This window comes from Lacerta agilis, chromosome 5 (genome assembly GCF_009819535.1).
Source record: "Lacerta agilis isolate rLacAgi1 chromosome 5, rLacAgi1.pri, whole genome shotgun sequence".
NCBI classification, from domain to species: Eukaryota; Metazoa; Chordata; class Lepidosauria; order Squamata; family Lacertidae; genus Lacerta; species Lacerta agilis.
In genome coordinates, this window is record NC_046316.1 from 23,413,020 (window position 1) to 23,434,478 (window position 21,459).

The following is a 21,459-nucleotide window of genomic DNA, read 5'->3' on the forward strand; positions in this document are numbered from 1 at the left end:
TCAGTAAAAAAAAACCGCCCCAAAACCCTCTTTAGAGACAAATACATAGTACGCTATAAAACTGCAACAAACCTGTCTGCTACTAGGAGTGAAATCTGTCCGCTTATCCAAAATGGATGTTTCTTGTTGCTTTGTTCCGCTTTCTGTGTGCGCACAGGCTGATAACAGTCTATAAAAACACACACAGCTGTTTTGAAATCAGAGGGAGCATGGAAAGCCATGGGTTTGCATTTTTATACCAAGAAAAGCTGCCTACCCCTTTATGCATAACCTTGCAATGTTCTGCATCATGCTGCAGTGCAATTCTGCCGCATCACAGTCGAGCAGAGTTTGTATGTGTGTGTCAAGTGCTAACGTGGACAAAATTTTGTACCACCTTTCTGCATATTGTGCACACAGCAAATACATTCAAGAGAAAGAGGATTGCGCGTACCACGCCCCACTTGTTTCCATGCACGTGGCCAAATGTGAAACCAGTAGATAGAACCTCATCTCCTCTAAAGGTAGGTGTAAAGCAGACTAGTGTGGTCTTGCTCGTCTGCCTGCTCACCAAATGTAGAATATGTAGGGAACAACAGGAGGGATCCTAGCATTGCCATGTAAGGGTGAAAGTGTTAGGTCCTATATCCCCAGATTCTTTTTAGATAAAAGAGCTCCTTATAACGACCTGGTGACGGAGCTAAGAAGAAGAAAAATCTCCTTCAGTTGGGAATTTCCAGAAGGCCTGGCATTTACGTTTGAAGGGAAAAAGATAAGAATAAGGTCCTTGGCGGAAAAGCAAAAGTTTCTGGATAAGCATCTGGAATTCTTCAAAGGAACTCCATTGGACCCAGCACAGCTCTACAAGTTTCCAGAAGTATTCCCACCACCGCCGGGACTACCGGGACCAAGCCAAGATCCGGAACAAGACAAGAAAGGACAGGCAACTGGAGGAGAGGAATAAACAAAGAAATGGCGCTCAAGTTAATGACTTGGAATGTTCGGGGATTAAATCAGAGACCAAAGAGACACAGAGTGTTTTATAGCATAGAAAAGAAGAATTTGGACATAATATGTTTACAGGAAACCCACATAGCCCGACGTCACAGAAGACTATTACAGAACAAAAAATTAGGCCAAGAGTTCATATCATCGGACAAGGTCAAGAAGAGAGGAGTAGTGATTTATGCAAAGGAGAAATACAGCCCAAGACAGCTATTTAAAGATGAAGAAGGGAGATACATCGCAATTGAAATCAATGTACAAGGCGAAAAATTTTTGATTCTGGGACTTTATGCACCAAATGATGGAAAGTCGATTTTCTACAAAAAAATACATGACTTGCTGCTGGATTATTTGGATTATAAGGTAGTTTGCCTTGGAGATTTTAATGGGGCAGTTTCCACATTAATGGACAGATCTCAAAGAACAAAATTAACAAATGATGGGAAACTCCCAAAGACTTTCTTTGAAATGGTGGACAATTTGAACTTGGTGGACTCTTGGAGACTAAAAAACCCCACAGAAACAGAGGCAACGTATTTCAGCGAATCCCAGCAGTCATGGTCGAGGATAGACTACATCTGGATCTCGAATGAATTGGCTCCAAAAATACAAAAGGCAGAAATCGGCCCTAAAACGCTTTCAGACCATAATCCGGTACAGGCAAACCTAAAAATGATTTCCAAGGATTCTTTTAGATGGAGAATGGATGACGCATTGATGAGAGATACCAAGCTAGTAGAAAGAGCGGCGAAAAAGATGAAAGAATATTTTCAAATTAATTGGACTTCAGAAGTGGAGAAAAGGATTGCCTGGGATGCAAGTAAAGCGGTAATGAGAGGATTCCTCATTAGTGAAAAGGCAAAAAAGAAGAAACAACAAAGTGCAGAAATGGAGAGATTGCTAAAATTAATCAAAGAAAAGGAAAAGGAACTAAGAGGACACCCCAGATGTGTCAAAATCCAAAAAGAAATCAAATACTTGCAATCCCAATATGCCAATATAATGAATCAGGACATTGAATGGAAAGTGAAAATGATGAAACAAAGAACATTTGAATCGGCCAATAAGTGTGGAAAACTACTAGCTTGGCAATTGAAGAAAAGACAAAAGGCAAATGTCATCAATAATTTGGTAGTAAATGGAAAACATGTGGAGAAACCGGAGGAAATCAGATGGTGTTTTCAAAGATTCTACAAGCAACTGTACAAGGAGGAGAAGATAGATGAAGTAGAAATAGACCGATTTCTGGAAAAGAACGGATTGCAAAAGGTCCCAGAGGCAAAATTTGCTACTCTCAACCACCCAATATCGACGCAGGAAATAGAAGACGCAATAAACAATATGCAATTGGGGAAGGCTCCAGGACCGGATGGACTAACAGCAAAATACTATAAGATACTGAAAGACTGGCTATCGCAGCCGTTAAGAGAAGTTTGCAACAAAATACTAGAAGGAGATAGGGCACCAGAGACGTGGAAAGAAGCCTTTATCACACTGATTCCAAAACCAGATACAGATAAGACTTTAATGAAAAATTACCGTCCAATTTCCCTTTTGAATGTGGATTATAAAATTTTCGCAAATGTTTTGGCTACAAGGTTGAAAAGAGTGTTGAAAGACTATATACATAGAGACCAAGCAGGTTTCTTGCCAGGAAGACAAATAAGTAACAATACGAGAATTATTGTGGACATTTTAGAAAAACTGGAGAGAGACATAAATACAGATGCGGCACTATTGTTTGTGGATGCAGAGAAAGCTTTTGATAAAGTATCTTGGACATTTATGAAAAAGAATTTGGAAAAGATGGGAGTTGGAGAAAATTTTTTAAATGGCATTAGGGCCATTTATACAGAACAAAGAGCAAAAGTCATTGTAAACAGTGTGATATCGGAGGAGATCGAAGTAGAGAAAGGAACAAGACAAGGGTGCCCTATCTCCCCTTTACTTTTTATTACGGTCCTGGAAGTCCTTCTAAATATGATTCGGAAAGATAAACAGACAAAAGGAATTAAAGTGGGAGAGAAAGAATACAAATTACGCGCCTTCGCAGACGATTTGATGTTATCCCTGCAAGAACCAGAAAGCAGTGTCCCCAGAGCTTTGGAACTAATTGAACAATTTGGACTTGTAGCTGGCTTTAAATTAAATAAGCAGAAAACCAAGGTTTTAGGTAAAAATTTGAGTGCAGAACAGATCCAAAGAATACAAGAAGCCACAGGCCTCAATTTTGTTAAGTCTGTAAAATATCTAGGTATCAATCTCACAAACAAGAATCTGAACCTGTATAAGGATAATTACGAAAAACTGTGGATGGAGATAAAAAAAGATATGGAGATTTGGACAAGACTTAAACTGTCGTTAATGGGAAGAATAGCAGTGGTTAAAATGAATGTCCTACCAAGGATGCTGTTCTTATTCCAAGCCATACCAATTTTGGACAAACTAGACTGTTTTAAGAAATGGCAAAAGGACCTTTCGAAATTTATATGGCAGGGCAAAAAGCCAAGAATAAAATTTAAGATTCTAACAGACTCTAAAGAGAGAGGAGGCTTTGCCCTGCCGGACTTAAGGTTATATTTTGAAGCTGCGGCCTTTTGCTGGTTAAAGGATTGGTTTAAACTAGAGAACGTTGATGTGTTGGACTTGGAGGGACATGATAACATGTTTGGTTGGCATGCATACCTTTGGTATGACAAGGTTAAAATCCACAGAACTTTTAAGTCTCATATAGTTAGAAAATCCCTTTATCAGGTTTGGACTAGATACAAAGACCTGCTTGAGAGAAAGACTCCTAGATGGATCTCTCCAGTGGAGGCCAAGGCATATAAGAGACCGAATATGTCTGCAAACTGGCTAAGATATATGGACATATTGCAGCAGGAAGGGGACTCGTTTAAGCTAAAAAGCTATGATCAAGTAAAAAGTCAGGTCCCCGACTGGCTGCATTATCATCAGGTTCATGAAATATTTAAAATGGATAAAAAAGTTGGTTTTCAAGTAGAAAAATCAAAACTGGAAACAGAACTGATAGAATCAAACTTTAAAAACCTTTCCAAAATGTATAATCTTCTGCTAGAGTGGCATACAAAAGATGAACTGGTTAAATCATCAATGATAGATTGGGCAAAAGATGTAGGACATAATATCATGATGGATGACTGGGAAAGATTGTGGCAGAAAGGTATCAAATTTACTGCTTGTCATGGTTTAAGAGAAAACATAATGAAAATGGTTTATAGATGGTATTTGACACCAGTTAAGATTGCCAAGATGAATACCAAAATGTCAGATGTATGTTGGAAATGTAAACATGCGAAAGGTACCTTTTTTCATATGTGGTGGTTGTGCCCAGCGGTAAGTGCTTTCTGGGATAAGATTTATAATGAGCTTAAGAAGGTAATGAAAGTTACCTTTTGCAAGAAACCAGAGGCATTTCTTCTGAGCATAACCAATGAAGAGATACCCAGTCAGGATAGAGTGTTTTTTATGTATGCCACAACAGCAGCTAGAATTCTATTGGCAAGAACATGGAAAGGCGAAGAGATACCAACGGTGGAGGAATGGCAGATGAAGATGATGGAATACATGGAACTCGCAGAACTGACCGCCAGAGTCCGGGACCAGAGGGAGGGGAAGGTGTCACAGGAGTGGAAAAAATTCAAAGACTATTTAGTTAAATCAGTCAAACTGAATATTTGAGCAGATTTAGTCAGAATACCGGCTTTGGTAGATATGTGTTAGATATAAATGGTAAGAGGAATTTTTGTTATGTGAAAGATGTATGTGTCAAAATATGTTAAGATAGGTTGCCAAGATAAGTTACATAGTTAAAAAGATATTTGACTAAGTAAAAGTTAAGTATACTAAAATTTGGGCAAATGTTAATTGAACAATATATAAAGCTACCTTGAAGAAGTATTTGTTTTTTGAAGACAGGGGAGGGAATGGGGGAAGTCCCCAAACAGAGAAGTTAGAAACAAGAAATGTATAAAGATAGATAGTGGATAAGGTTTGTATATGTCTTTTTTCATGTTTTTTATTGTTGCTATTGTTTTTATGTTGATCATGTTTATTGTTTATTATGTTTTGTGTTGATGTTGGACTTTGTTTTCTCTTTGTCTTATTGGAAAATAATAAAATCTTATAAAAAAAAAAAAAAGAAAGTGTTAGGTCCTGGAATGATGACAGTGAAGAGGCGGGCATAACCATTCTAGCAAAGTACAGGGGTAAAAAACAACAACCCCACACTGTTGTGAAGGCCAGGCTGGGAGATCTACAGTCGGAGCAAAACATCAGTCTGAGTCTCTTTTCTCAATAAAGCTTCAAGGATTCAGAGGTATCCTGAACACAAAGTGACTGGTGCTGGTGGGGAGAAGAATTAATTCTACCGGTTCTGAATGAAAAGGACTATGTGCAAACTCCTAGAACCAGCTGGTCAGTGTTCTGCTTCCCTGACCTGTTAAGAATAAACCCGCCCTGAAATATTCAACATGCAATACTTTCTGGCTACATATTTTGGAGAAAAGCATCTTGACGGTAAAAGATTCATTGTGACGATTTGAAACTAGACCCAATAACCAGGAAACATTTATAGCTAAACAAATTTTTTTTTATTGAGGTTGGTTTTTGGTTTGTTTGTTTTTGTTTTTTTTGCAAAATAAAACAATAAGAACCCCCCACCAAGATTAAAGGCCAAAGGCAGAATTAAACCAAATGAACCAGCCACTTGGTTACAGTAGCTGATAACTAATACAGCTGGTTATTATTGCATATACCCCTGGTTCATTTATGCACGTCCATGTCAGTTTGGCAAGATTACAATCATAGAGAAGCTTTGGTTTTGTAAAACTTCAGTAATAGTAATACTTAACAAAACATATAACCTGCTAATATAATTTAGGCTCAATCTACACGGAATGGCGCAGACCCATTTGTCTAAATCATTATCTGCCCCCCAACCCATGCATATAGCAAGTATCAACTGGTGCACAGGTGAAGGGAGCTAAACTCTTTCACCTTGTGCTTCCTGTGTACTTTGTCCCTTCTCGCTCTCCGTAGGACCTCCCCTCCCCAATATTGGATATGACTGGTTGTAGTTAGGAGGCCCTCATGGACCCAGGCTTAAAATAACAGGTCTGCTCCTTTCACATGAAATTTGAGCCTCAGCAACAGTGGTTTTGATAATGATGAACACACTACTACTGTTGACCATCAGTTTATGCCATCCAGCTTGCAGCCATTTTTCACTTCATAGCCCTTTATCAGAGTGCAATGATATACCTTTTGGATATCGGTAAATGGAGCTGGTCTTTTAATTTCTACACTGAAACGTATTTCCTACTGTCCTCGCCAGAGGTTCTACCTTCATCTACCACCCAGAACCTGGATTATTTTGGAAAGTTGGGTGGGCTTTGCCACTTTTCCTGTCCTTAGCAACCTGGTTTGGACTCACGGTTGTGTTTGTAGGAACAGAAAATGGAACAGCTCTTCCAAAGGGCATGCTGAGGCACCTGCAGGAGAGAATAAAGGAAACCAACAAAATGCAGTCGATAAGCTTGACTGGAGAAGTATATAGCAGGAATAGGCGACTCTTTGTTTTTCCTCTAAAGCTTCCGCCACTGCTGCCACGCCACCCCTGGCCTAAGCACAATGCTCATAGCTCTAACCACATCTACCTTCTGTGGCAAAGTTCGGGGCATGCTAAGATGCTACCTCTTTCCACTCTGCCTGCTGCTTGCACATGGTGTTCACTCGCCTCCAGTTTGCAATACTCGCCTCCTAAATATTTATTTCCCTCCCTAATTCTACATATTAATTGGTGGCCAGTGTGGGGGCTAGAAAACACCCAGCATGCTGCTCTGCTACATGGATGGAAACAGCTGGGGCACCAAAGTAATGTCTAGGCTAGGTCTCAAACACCTCACACACAAAATGAAATGCCACCACGTAATATATAGTAGTGCATTTACTAATGAACATTAGCATCACTGCCAGTGGGGCTATTGCCAAAGATAAGGGAAGGAAAGTGATGGGACAGGCTTCAAACCAAAACTGGTATGAGTGGGAAACAATTTTAGGAGTCCACCATTTAGTGCATAAACCAAGGGGAGGGGGAGGAGTCAGTTGCTGGCTGTGAATGTTCCCCTGCTTGAAAGGCAGTCTTTAAAAGCTCTCTTATGCTACCCTTCCCCCAAGTAGCTCAGAGGACAGAGGTCACAGAATCATAGGATTGTTTAGTTGAAAGGGACCCTGAAGATCATGTAGTCCAACCCCCTGCGATGCAGGGACATGCAGCTGTCCTGTACGGGGATCAAACCTGCAACCTTGGTGTTATCAGCACCACACTCTAACCAACTGAGCTATCCAGTTGCTATGCATCCAGATGGAGTGCATGTTGCATTTTATCCGCGCAGCATCTCTGTAAGGTAGGTTAGGCTGAGAAAGAGAGAGAGAGAGAGAAAGACGGTTGCAAGGTCATAGAAGTAAGCTTCATGGCTGAACAAGGATTAGACCTCAAGCCTCCTAAGTCCAGCACATCACCCATTATACCACACTGGCTCTTTTGGCCAGGAATTATCTAGTTTAGTGCTAAAATATTATGACTTGATGCAGAAAAACCTCAAAGTGTTGTAAGCTTGGTGTGGGGCTGTGCATGCATTATTAAAACAAAACACTATTTTCTCTTGTCGTTTCTCTTTTCTCTCTCTTTCTTTTAATTCATTAGTTCTAGATATAATTTTATTGTATTGTGAAAACTTTTAATAAAAATTTCTGGGGGGGGGGGGGGAGGGAGCTTTTTCTGGGATATCTTTTGCAGCATATTTAAAAAGGCAAGACATACTTGTACACCTTACTGACATGACAGCAGCCACGGGTAATTGGCTTCTCCATATAAGCCTGACTGGTGGTGCCTGCAAAAACCCTTCTTTTGTTACAGGTGGCACAATCATGGTGTATCCACCACAGACCTCTGGGGTGCTAACTCTACACCTGGATGGACCAGCTCAAAGCGCATTGATGCCTGACGATGCACATGGAACATCTTACAGAGGCAAGCAGTTTGCCCACACTGCCATCATGTCTGTTTCGGTGCTCAGAGATTATTTGGGCCAGAATACCACTGATAGTGAATAGGTGGGTGGGTCGCTCCTATATGAATATAACGGAAGGGATCAACTTATCTCCACAGCCATTACTTAACATGTGGATATTCAACAAGCAAGCAAAACAGTTTTAAATATACAGATATTTCTTTAAAAGGCGTAGACAACTATAAAGAAAGTAATTAACTAAAAGTCTTACTGCCTTTAGGTTTAGGTCCCTAGGAAATCTGCAGTGGATAAAGACATAAGCGTAATGAGGTCTTCTAATTATTTTTAAATGGTCCTTTTGAAAATAAAGACATTGAAAGCCATGGAACACATAAAAGAGGAAGTATTAAATTTCACACGGCTGTTGCATTCTGCCCTTGCATGGCAAATACTGGAAATACATCGGGTACAGCTGAAAAGGTAAATTACATTTCATATTCTTCAGCTGAAAAAAAGAAGAAGATATAAATTCTGTATAACTTTGTTGTCACTGGATCGTGTTACATCCCGTTACTTCAGAAAGAATAAGGATCTAATTGTTGTGAATACATAGTGTTTGGGAAGAAGTGGAGGGTGGGGGTGGGAAGCCAGTTGCCTAGCAAGAGTTGGTTTGTTGCTAGGATGGCAATTTAAGCCAGGGAGGTTTGTCAGAGATGTTCGTCATATTTCATTGTACTTGCAAGCGGAAAAACGAAAGAAACATAGTCTAAATCAAAGAGTTCCACAATAACTGTGGTCTGTGAAACAACAATGCCGAAATAAAGACCTTCACATACATACACAACTGTATAAAAATACTGTCCACTTTGGAGACTGAAATATTAATTGCTGGGATTTGTTGTCGGTTTGTATAAAAAAAAAGAAAGAAAAAGAAAATCAATACTGATTTTATACAGTATTTCAGCTTATAAACAAACAAACAAACAAAAATACAAACGTTTGACATTTTAAGGAGCAGTTTCACACCCACTTCAGGTGAGCTTGTGCTTGTTGACCTTAGAGATGATAAATGCACACAGGTGGAATAAAAACAAGTGCCCCAAACATCTTCTGCACAATCCACCAGAAACTTCTGTGGAAGCACCATTGAAATGAACTCCCATTTACTTCAATGGCATCTGGTACAAGAAGGGTTCTCAGTGGACTGAGGTGCTCTCCTTCATGATAAGACTTCCTCTAAAGAAATGTTTTCCAAGCCACTCTGTTGATAGGTTTGCCTCTCCTTCTCTCAGACAACGACTGTGGAGGAATTCCAGAAGCACCACTTTCGTTTTGAATGATGTTTATTCAGTGCAATGTCTTCCTTCTCTCTTTCCTTTTTAACACGCTGGAAATGATCTTCTTCCTTAAGGTACCACACAGGAGGCCAGCGGTGCCTCTCGAAATATTCCTGATTATCTGTATTTTTAAAAAAAACAAAGAAGTCCCCAAATAACTAGGACAACATTTTAATTCTGCAAATAGTTAGAAATTAGCTTTTATGGCATCAAGACAGTTAAGAAAAGTAGTTACTTAGAGCTACATTGGATATAACCCAGTATATCCAGGACTGTTACTTCTACAGACCAGAAACTGAAATCTTGTGCAAAAATCCCAGAAAATCTCAGCCTTCATTTTTCAAATAAATATGTCATGTTTCTAGTTCTCGTGGTACATGACTGGTAATATGTGTAATTCCAAATCTGTGATGGAGACCTAAGCTCTCCTCTCTCTAGTTTTGCATTTTCAGATAACAGGGAAACTAAAAAAAATAGGTATTTGCAAACTGTATTTACGAAACAACATAAAATGCTAGAATACAATAGCTTAAAAACAGAAATTCGAACTCTGCAACGATAAGAGATGCTGCAGAAATAAAAGTAGTACACATACAAAAGCATTACATAAAAGCTCTGTTCTGATGTCAGACAAATCTGATTTTAAAAAAAAATGGTGAATTTTAGCGGTGCAGCAAAAAATAAAAATCCTCCTAGGAGGTGATACATGGGCTAAGCAACCCATGATACAAGTGACATGTGTGAAGAATCTAATGTCAACCTGTGATCCATAACCCCAGATATCACCAGATAAATATAAGGGATTATTGAGCCTATGCATGCATATACTGCTTTGATGTTATATCCAGTAAGTGGAAGTGAGATGGTTCCAGAGGCAGCCACGCCTCAGGGAATGATGGCCAGGTATAATTCTGCTGCCACACTGAATAAGCTTCTAGGCAGGTTGCCTGATGTTTAAACAGTACTATCAATATTTATAATGCAAAGTATTAATGATCAAATAGAAAAGAGGAAGTTCAAAACAAATCCAATGCATATCAATATATTCCCCCCCCCCCCAGCTAATGGAGCAAAACCAACTCCTTTCAAATCCATAGGCTAGGCTAAGGAGAAAGCACTATTATTCTCATGTAACTACTACTACATGGGGAGGAGAGCAATGCTATCAATGAAATTCACATGCATCTCAATCTCTAGTACATGGGTAGGCAAACTAGGGCCTGGGGGCCGGATCCGGCCCAATCGCCTTCTCAATCCGGCCCGCGGACAGTCCGGGAATCAGCGTGTTTTTACATGAGTAGAATGTGTCCTTTTACAGTGGTATCTCTGGTTACATACTTAATTCGTTCTGGAGGTCCATTCTTAACCTGAAACTGTTCTTAACCTGAGGTACCACTTTAGCTAATGGGACCTCCCACTGCTGCCATGCCGCCGCTGCCCGATTTCTGTTCTCATCCTGAAGCCAAGTTCTTAACCCAAGGTACTATTTATGAGTTAGCGGAGTCTGTAACCTGAAGCATCTGTAACCTGAAGCGTCTGTAACCTGAGGTACCACTGCATTTAAAATGCACCTCCGGTTTATTTGTGGGGCCTGCCTGGTGTTTTTACATGAGTAGAAAGTGTGCTTTTATTTAAAATACATCACTGGGTTATTTGTGGGGCATAGGAATTCATTCTTTTTTTTTCTTCCCAAAATATAGTCCGCCCTCCCCCCACAAGTTCTGAGGGACAGTGGACCGGCCCCCTGCTGAAAAAGTCTGCTGACCCCTGCAAATGTAGGGTTGTCTTCTGAAGTCAAATCAATAATGTCTTTTGTGTAAGCCACAAAGACCATCAAGTAACAAAAGTTTGGGATTTCAGGCCACAGTTTAAAGAACTGTAAACACCCCTCCCCAATTAATATATGCTTGTCTGCCCTTTCTTAAACCTCTATTCCATCTCTGACAAACTGCACCACCAATTCACTTCCTGCCGTCATTCACTTTTTTGCAACCTTCCAACTTGAATTCAAACTTTGGTCAATACAGCCAGGCCTAGATTATCTTAAAAGCAAAGGATTACACACGGTGGCAGCATGCCTGATACAGGTAAACAGAACTCGGCATGGCTTCTGATGCAGGGAGAGATATGGTAGATGCAGCTCTTCCTACCTGTTGCCTCCTGGCCTTTATGCTTGGTCCCTATCTCACCTAATGTGGTGAGAAGGATTTCATGTTAAAGGTGTGTGTGGGGGGGAGAAGATGAAAATGAATGGGCATGAGATGCTGGGGTTGCTGCTGCTGCTTCCCACTGCACTGGAAGATTTCAAGGTGTCTTGCGTCTGGATAGTTAGATGGCAACACCATGGAGACTCCCTTCCTTTCCCATTGTTCTCCGCCAACCCAAACCTCGCCAAAAGCTCAATGAAAACCTGGGTCTTGGGAGCCAAATGAAATAATGAAAAAATGCATGTATGAGCATGTAAATTTACTTGATTTGTAGCCCCCCTCCCCAGCTTTAGAATAAGGAGAAGGCAGATGTACAAAGGTTTGAAGAAAAGGTGGGGAAAGCTTGCTAAATGGCCTTACCAGGAGATTTAGTTTTGATTTCCTTTCGGAATTTGGAACAAACACTGTTGTAGTTGGTGCAAATATAGTGCAGGCACCAAGCTGCCAGCTGGTTAGCGTTGTGGAACTGGGAAAAAAAAGAGAACCAAATTTATATTCTGTAGAGTTAAACAGTCAGTATGTGGAACAATTCTGAAGTTAAAGGCAAAGGAGAATTACTCAGGGATTGAGACATCACAGTGGCAAAGCCACAGTACTGTGGAACCAGCAGGGCTAAAAATCAAAAGTGCAACAGCACCAAAAAAGAAAAAAAGAAAAAGTTGGGATCCAGAGCAGAGCTAACTACTTTGAGTCAGGGTTGCAGATGGATTCACAATCAAAAATTAATTGAAAAAGATGCTGGGGAAGGGCTGAAGCTGAGTGGCAGAACATCTGCTTTGCATGCAAAATGTCTCAGGCATCTTCTGGTAAGACTGGGAGAGACCCTGGTCTGAAATCCTGGTCACTGCCAGTCAGAGTAGGCCTTACTGAGCTAGATATACCAATGACCTGACTGTAGAATGTAAGGTTCTACACTTAGGTAGGAACAATCAGATGCACAAATATAGAATGTGAAGCATCTGACTTAACAGCAGCACCCGTGAAAAGGATCCTGGGGTCTTAGTTAGACCATAATCTTAACATGAATAAACGGTGTGATGCAGCACCTTCCAACTCTGCAATTCTATGATACTATGACTCAGTGTTAAGGCCGATTCTTATGATTCCAGCTTGTCAATGAAAATAAAGTACCGAGGCAGCAGACCGCCTGGAACCCCATGGTATTTATTCAAGACCAGAATTAAGACCAACTTTTGGGAAAGGGAGAAATGCATGAGTGTGCATTTGTAGGGGTGAATCAGTGGGCAGGGAAAGAGTTAAGCACCACTCTCGTTCTCTCCCATGGATGCCCCCACCCCTGCATTATCTCAGCAAACACACGTTTGGGAAGATGTGGTGCAGTTCCACACTGAATTTTCTAAAGAAATAGCAGGTTGGTGGGAAGGTATCGAATCTCAGTAACCATGGTTATCATCACAGAGGCTTTCTAAAAACTGATATATTCTTTTGATCCTTGGGAAACAGCAACCTTCCAAGCATTATACATTCATCATCAGGAAGTTCCAACCCACCCCCCACCCCCCGGTGACCACAGATAATATATTATACTAACCTGGGCTATTTCCAAATCATACAGCACATCTCCATCTATGCTAACACCACTCACTGATGTTTTGGTAAGCTCCTGCACAGCATGCTGCTCTGTTGGGGTTGAAGAGAAACACAAACCAGTTTACTGTGCGGAATAAATCTAGCTCCCTCCAGTCCCTGTTTCAACTGCCTTTCATCCATTGCAAGACTCCCCAAGGAAAAACAACAATACATGTACTATTTGGGCTGACATAGATTTCTTTTTTTAATTGTTTCTCTTGCAAACAATTGGAGGGAGGGGGGGAGGAAATAAGCAGTTTATTGGAATTAACTATCATCATATTACTAACGAAATAATTAACCATCAGATTAGAGCAGTAAAAGTAACTTGGACTGCTCTTTTATGCAATACTTGCTTGAACTGGATTAATTTAAAATTGCCCAAGCTCCATTATTAGACCCTTAAAACAGGAATTTGCAATGGAAACTTTAGTGTTCATGCTCTTTCAATTAAGAGTAATCAAGTTGCCTAATGGGCATTATGAATTGCAGGCACTTATTTGTGTTTTGTCGCTTAACCATACACAAGAATGCAGCCTAAATTAACTCAGCACAGAAAAAGAGTGGAGGAAGCAATTATGTTATTCTAACTGGAAAATATGTACTTCAGTTTGATTTTAGGAAGAAACACTGCATGTCTATTTTTGCCCAAAGATCGTGGGGGGAAAACAACAGCTGACAATTTCAACATCATTGGCAGGAAGCTGAAGGCGACACCTGTAAAGAGAGAGAGAAACCTTACCTGCAAGCGCAACCAAGTGTGGGAGGCAAAATCTGTTTGCCAGTGCAATTAATTCAAGTGTATCCAACTCCTGACTGGATGATAGGTGCTTGGTGTACAGATAATCCAGAACTGCTTGCATGGAAGTCTTGTTTATATTGGGAAGAACAACCTGAGGGAGGTAGAGGGAAGGTATTTTTAAAACGCTCAGAGCTTGGAGATGATCTACTCAAGGATAAAACACTTGGGCCATATGGCTGTTGCTACTCCCCCCCCTCCCATGCAACTCTGCAATGCTTTTATAAAACAAGAGAAAGAGGTTGAAAATAAGTACGTCTTGTTGCAGAATAATAATTTTATTATTTATACCCCACTCATCTGACTAGGCTGTCCCAGCCACTCTGGGCAGCTTCCAACATATTAAAACATTTTTTAAAAAGCAAACATAAAAAATCCCTATGCAGAGCTGCCTTCAGATGTGTTTTAAAGGTTGTACTCATCTCCTTGACTCGGGGGTGGTGGTAGTGTCACATAACTCCATGCCCTCCAACATTTCTCCAATGAAAATAGAGACGTCCTAAGGAAAAGTGTGACTTCCCGGGGTCAAATCAGAAACCAGGACGGCTTCTATATCTGGGACTGTCCTTGGAAAATAGGGACACTTGGAGGATCTGTAAGAGGCCCTCATAGTAAAACAAATGAACCCCCTCATAGTTAACCAAACTTCCTTCATAAAAGCACTGCTCAGCTTCTGTGTTGTTAAACTAAAACAGAACAGCGGACATTTTATTTTCACCAGGTCACCACCATCTGTTTTGCACAGCAATGTATCAAGTGGGAATGTCCTTGCAGATGGGGTAGTTCAAATTAGATACTGAACTATTTGTGCAACACAGATGCACCGGTTTCCATTCTGGGAGGCTGTTTTGCTAACGTCTTGTAAAGGACCAAGTTGGCATAGATTGACCCCTTAAGGTTCTCCACAGAGAGCTGCAGGTTAAGTCATGGACAACAAAATCTTCCCCAACAAAATCGAAGAACTTAAAAGTGCTTAACTTCAGCTTGATCATGCACATGTGTCTGTGCATTCATGCACACACAAGCAAGCATGAATGTACACCCATCATGAGCCAAATGCCCGAAGAGGAAAAAACCCTACATATATCAGGTGAAGAAAAATAATAGGCACAATATATACAATGTCAAGGACACGTCACATTGTCATTTTTGGACTTTGCCTCTGCATTAGCTCATTCTTGTTCTTAATATAAACACCGAGCAGCTAAAAATAATTCAGAGATGCTCTCTGGGCTGCTGATTATTTTTCAGCACCTAGCAGTATTACCTTTCCTAGGACAATTGCTTTCAGTAACTCCGTGTTTGCTGCTACAAACACTCCCTTAGCGCTTCCAACAACTTTCTTTCCCAAATAAAAAGTGATTATGGCTATGGGATGAGAGCCCTTTGGCACTCCCCCAATGGTATAAATATAGCAGTGTTTTCCAAACTTCCAATACCTGAGACACGTCAATTTTTCTGAATTAAACTTGGGTGCTACAGATCTGGAAGAAAGAATGCTCAGAACACCAGCCGTGTATAAGTGTATTTGGAGATCTCTTTTAAAAAGTAGGCTGTTCTGATGCCCCTCTGCACCAGGACAAATCATCCTACTATAGCACAACACTGAAGCACAATGGATGGAAGTGAGAGCTGGACCATAAAGAAGGCTGATCGCCGAAGAATTGATGCTTTTGAGTTATGGTGCTGGAGGAGACTCTTGAGAGTCCCATGGACTGCAAGAAGATCAAACCTATCTATTCTGAAGGAAATCAGGCCTGAGTGCTCACTGGAAGGGCAGATCCTGAAGTTGAGGCTCAAATACTTTGGCCACCTCATGAGAAGAGAAGACTCCCTGGAAAAGACCCTGATGTTGGGAAAGATTGAGGGCACAAGGAGAAGGGGACGACAGAGGACGAGATGGTTGGACAGTGTTCTCGAAGGTACCAACATGAGTCTGACCAAACTGTGGGAGGCAGTAGAAGACAGGAGTGCCTGGCGTGCTCTGGTCCATGGGGTCACGAAGAGTCGGACATGACTCAACGACTAAACAACAAAACATCAACAGAAAGAAAGGAGGCCCATACAGAGAGCCTCAGAGCACTCTCTAATTCATTCATTAAATTCCTCACAGAACTCCAACAGGTCTCATTAAATTACAGAAAGGTGGTGCAGCACATGCTTTGAAACAAATGTCTGGGGCTTTTAAAAGGGTGTTTTGTTGTTGTTGTTTAAAGATAATATGTGGGTCTGTCCTGACTGATTGACCTTGTCTGGCTGCTCTTCGTGACTGAACTTGACAAATAGCCAACATGGTACCCCTGGTTATCTGTCATCCTCCTTGACCACACAAAGGCACCTTTCACAAGCTACCTAGGTGTCCCTTACACCTCACAGGGACCTCCTACTCACTAATGAGAAGTGCTTGCATTAGTTAATCAGCATTGTTGTTGTTTTCTTTGACATACCTTCCCATTCTCCCTTATATCCTGCCATTGTTTGTTTGTTTTAAAAATGTTTGTTCCATTTGGAATTGTGTTTTGGAATGACTTAGTGACATTCTTAAGGGACTGTTGCCCCATCTCCTACCCCTTCCTGCCAACTAAGCCACTTGGGGTTCAGATGCACACATTTTCGTGAAAATGTGAGGAAAACAACCTCTGCTTAAGAACATCCAAGGAAGGAGTGTCCATCTCCTTATGAGGGACTACGTTCCACTGTTGAACAGCTCTGACCATTAGAAAGTTATTCCTGATGTCAGAATCTCCTTCCTTGTAACTTTAATCCTTTGGTTTGGATCCTAGCCTCTGGAGCAGGAGAAAACAAGCTTGTTCCATCCTCCATGTGACATGACAGCCCTTTAGATATTTGAAGGTGGCTATCATATCTCCTCTCAGTCTCCTCTTTACCAGGCTAAACCTACCCCATTCCCTCAACTGTTCCTCATAGAGGTATACTTTTCTTTATTACTGTTTTCCTCAAAAAAGAGGGGGAAGGGCATGATCAAATGTGAGAGGGAGTGGTTTGGTTAAAGGACTGAGCTACAAAGACCAAGACCATCAGCTTCCTTAAAAAGATTTTGCACTGCTGAGGGACAATTACTATGTACTTTCTGACAGGAAAATAGGCTTTAAACATCATCCTCAAGATGTGGTCAATCCCAGCCTCCACCTTTTCTACAACACGACAACTGGCCCTGAATGTCAAAGAGAACAAATTCCTGAAGAATCAGAATAAACCCTATGTTCATCACAGGATTAATTTCAAATTGTATCCTCAGGAAGTAGATAAAACTTTCATTGCAACCCAAAAGGCCTAGCAAAACCTGATTGGTTATTTTGTCTTACCTTCGCAGCTAAATGTAATTAAAAATGTAATTCCTAAGGCCATATTTTTTAAAAAAATATTCCAATACTTTTCCTGTACTTCAGCCTTTTTTGTCCATGCAAACAGTTTTCAGGGAAGAGTCATCCAGTCTCTTCCCCACCCCCACCCCTGTAAACTCTGTGAGACTCAGAAAGAAACAGGAATAGGAAGCAACCTTGTTCAAATTTCAGTGTGAGAGTTGTGCCAACTACTTCTCGTTAACGTCCTCCCATTTCATCAGTATGTATTGCTGCTCTCTATTCCAGTGTTGTACAAGAAGAGGGGCATATCCAGAATTACATGGCCAAAACAAATACTGCCAAAGGAGGAAGTCTTGACTCGCAAGCAGGGAATCTGTCAGTTTCACGGGGTACACCTCATGGAAACTTGCCTCTTCAAAGCTTTCACCCTGGAAGATTTCGCTTTAGTGGCCACCATTGTGTTTTCACCACAGTGCGCTGACACTGCATCAAAGTGGGGATTGCGGGGGTGGGGGAGGGTGGGATGATGGATGCCGGGGGGTGGGGGAACATGGCTTTCAGAAGCTTTACCATCTCCTACAGCTAAAAATGAAACAAAAACAAGGGCAAGAAAAGCCCACAACTGTGCCACAGTGTGAAATAAGTTATCCATGAATCTCAAGCAGGCCAGCCCACATGGATGGAAGGAGATCCAAACAGGGTACTTTGCCAAGAGCACCCTTAAACCTGGGTGAAATCTACACACATAGAAAAACTGTTCAGAAAATTCTTTTTAAAGTGTTTTTTAAAAATGCATTGAATTTTCCATAATGCTCACCATCGCCATCTAGTGTCACATTGTATATTGCACTTAAAACACAGTTAAACGTTTTATTTGAAGCTGTATAGCCGAGTCCCCAGAGCCAGTTCTAGGAACATTAAAAGTTAGGGTGGAGCTCACCTTCCTGCTTTGGACATCCTCAGTTAAGTGCAACTATATTCAGTGCGCCTCAGGGAAACCCTGAGCCACCTTCAAGGAAACGCTGGAGGCATTGCTGCCAAATGGAAGCTCATGGATTTCTTGACAGGGAGTGGAGCTAACAGCTAGGCACTGAACAGGAGGCAAACTAATACTAGCAAATCTCCAAAGCCACACAATATACCTATGAAAGCAACCCACAAGTGTTCCAGGGGCATTTTGAGCAGGAGCTGTTCTTGGGGGTTGGCTAGCGAAAGCAACTATTGCAAAAAGTGCAGCAACCGTCACCTTGTTTTTCTCCAGGAAAATTTAGCTAATATGATGTTAAATAAATGCAGAATCCATTCAAGTTCAGTTGCAAAACAATAATAGTAATGTTTGGAATCCACTGTTCTAAAAAGACAAGCGCGGTTTCTAGCTGCCACTAGGGGAAAGCAAAGACCCACCATCTCTCACAGTGGCTTAGATTTAGGTGGATTAAATTTGAAAACTGGAGATATTTTCGTCGGTGTATGTTGCAAGGACTAAGTGTGAATGCATGAGTTATTGCTGCAAATAACCTGTTCTCCCTGCAGAATTTCAAAACAATAAATAAATTAGAAGCAGCTCATTATATTTATGTCAAATTGCCTCAGTGTCTACGTGCAATACACATCTTGGAACCAACTACTTCCCCGTACATTTCCATGGCTGCGCTTGTACTTTTGAACTTAAAGATCTCAGTTGCGGTGCTTTATGTGCTTCAGAAATCCAAGTCTTTGCAATTAATATTTTAAGGTTACCAAGAAGAACACGAGCTATTAGGGTTTATAATTAGGAAGCAGATTGTAGAAAATTAATATATGTTCTTGTTGCAGGAGAGCTGCTTACTAAAAAAATCAAGGTATGTATTTTTAATGAGCCACCTGCTGAGAGTGCCTCTGGGGAGGGAATTATGCTTACTGCTGTTTTAAAAGTAATGAGAAAAAAATTTAAAGTAGAACACAGACTTCCAGAATATTAAATACAAAAAAAGAAAAAGAGAAAGAGAAAGAAAGCTAAGCCACAGCAATGCTAAGGGGTATTATTTTCCCTTGATGTGGATGCCTCCCTCAATATTCAAGCAGAAAGCAAAGCTGCTGTAGTTAAAATGTGATAAATAATTAGGAAGCTGTCCCAAGCATCTGAGTTTAGGCAAAAACTAATCAGGCTGGGATGAGCTGAGCTGCCCTTCTTATTTAAAAGCATAAATACGATACAAAACCGATAGTCTCTTTCCGTATTGCTACTAGCACTTTAGCATTCCAGCTGATACTTCATAGCAGTGTAGATAATGAGTATTCTTCACTTTAAGAATGGAGGTGTCTTGAGGATCTTCTTTTAAAAAAATATCATTTAAGACTGTATTAAGTTTTTATTTAGAATTCTGGTTAAGGTCTGGCCAGCGCCATACCGAAGGCAATTTTAACACAAAACTGCTCTGTGGCATTTGCTCTGTAGCACAGAATCATAGAATCTGTAGAGCTGGAAGGCAACCAGCTGCAATGCAGGATTTATTTATTTTTTCCTAGGGTGGGTCTTGAACCTATGACCCTGAGATTAAGAGTCTTATGCTCTACTGGCTGGGTTATCCCAGCTTGCAGTTTCGGTGGCCGTTTCTGCCCATGCTGTAGAGGGAAGCAAGGGGCAGATGGGGCTTGTCACTCTGGGAAGGCAACCCATCTAGGAGAAGGAAAACTGACCTTAAACCTCTGCTGCCTTATGGGATATCTTTGGGAGAACAAAGGGTTAAGGAGTAAACCCTACGTATTGCTCTGCTTTGCTTCAGACTATATCAGCGATGCCAGGGGTGTGTGTGTGTGTGTGTGTGTGTGTGTCTCTTATCATATGGGCAGCACCTTGAGGTCACTTCAATGCTGCTAAAGCAGTTGTTTCACTTCACCTCCCGAGGCACACTCCATTGTCTCTTGAGACGGACAGATGCCAACAACACTGGTTGTCAGTGCTCCTTTGAGCACAGTTTCAAGTTTTGCTTCCTTTCAAGCCCTAAATAGCTTACAGGTAGGTTATTTGAAGGACCATCTGCACTCATCTGAGCCTGCCTAATTCTTAAGATAGGCCTGCTTGCCAGCCTGCCAGTAAGGTCTGCTAGGTTGCTGGTTGTAAGGCTTCTCAGTGGTGGCCCCATGATTATGGAGTTTCCTCCCACAGGAAGTAAACTTGGCTCTTTCATTGATTGTTTTTTTTTTAATGGCCTCTGGGCATCTGGTTGATTATATCTACTTTAAAGTACCATATTTTTCCAGGTATAAGACGCCCCCGTGTATAAGACACCCCCTATTTTTGGGAACTCAGAATTAATAAAATGGGGGGGGGGGAGATATTGCCCTCATGTATAAGACTACCCCCCCCATTTTAACATTATTTTTTAGTAAAAACAAAAAACAAAAAACAAAACCCAAGCCTTATACACGGAAAAGTACGGTAATTAATTTGAGGCTGCACTGGGCTTTTAAGTATAATTCTATTACTGCTGCTATTTTTTAAAAAAATCACTGCTGGTTTTTTGACTGAATTACACTTACACTGTTGAATTTATATTTTATTATTTTAATTTGTTTTATGATGCGAACCACATTGAAACATAGCTGTCAACTCTCCCCTTTTTTTGCGGGAAATTCCCTTATTCCAGCACCGTTTCCCATTGCAAAAAAAGGGAAAGTTGACAGCTATGGCCGTTTCCCAATGCAAAAAAAAAAGGAATGTTGACAGCTCTGCATTGAAAGGTGATATACAAATACCTAAATAACTCAGAAGGGATGGGATTAACATATGGATGGAAAGAGACCCTCCTCTCAAATGAGGCAGTTTGCCTGATATTTAATCATGCTTCCAATAAGATCAGGCCCTCACGGGTGTGTACTTGGCAGAGAAAAAGCTATTGTTTAGGTGTGGTTTTCATGAACGATACAATGTGCATTTATTTTGTAGCCTAGATTTAGAACCCGTCCAAGATGTCACAATGATTCAATTTGAAGATATAATGCACTGCCTAGCAATCGAGACTTTCAGAATGTCTGCTTTGATAACAGAGTCAGGGAAGGAGGGGCAAGACTCCTATTCTCCAGAGAAGACCTGCTGGAAAATCCTATTGCCACAAATGCCGATCACACTCTTTGGGTTAAAAATCAGGAAGCCAGACAATACTGCTCAGGAAGCCAAATTCCATCCAGGGCACTTCTATC

General features: G+C 40.9%; 1 protein-coding gene across 5 annotated transcripts in view; it reads right to left on the reverse strand.

The window, feature by feature from the left end:
* Window positions 1–8,836: 8,836 nt before the first annotated feature.
* The window catches only part of RHOBTB1 (Rho related BTB domain containing 1), a 57,912-nt gene continuing 45,289 nt past the window's right edge, over window positions 8,837–21,459 (reverse strand). For all 5 annotated transcript variants that reach the window (XM_033148905.1, XM_033148908.1, XM_033148904.1 and 2 more), the window contains 4 exons: window positions 13,895–14,045; window positions 13,115–13,203; window positions 11,923–12,028; window positions 8,837–9,476 (listed from right to left, as the gene is read on the reverse strand). In XM_033148905.1, the coding sequence (XP_033004796.1) occupies window positions 9,307–9,476; window positions 11,923–12,028; window positions 13,115–13,203; window positions 13,895–14,045 (516 nt within the window). In that variant the 3' untranslated portion in view covers window positions 8,837–9,306. The remainder of the gene's footprint in view (window positions 9,477–11,922; window positions 12,029–13,114; window positions 13,204–13,894; window positions 14,046–21,459) is intronic.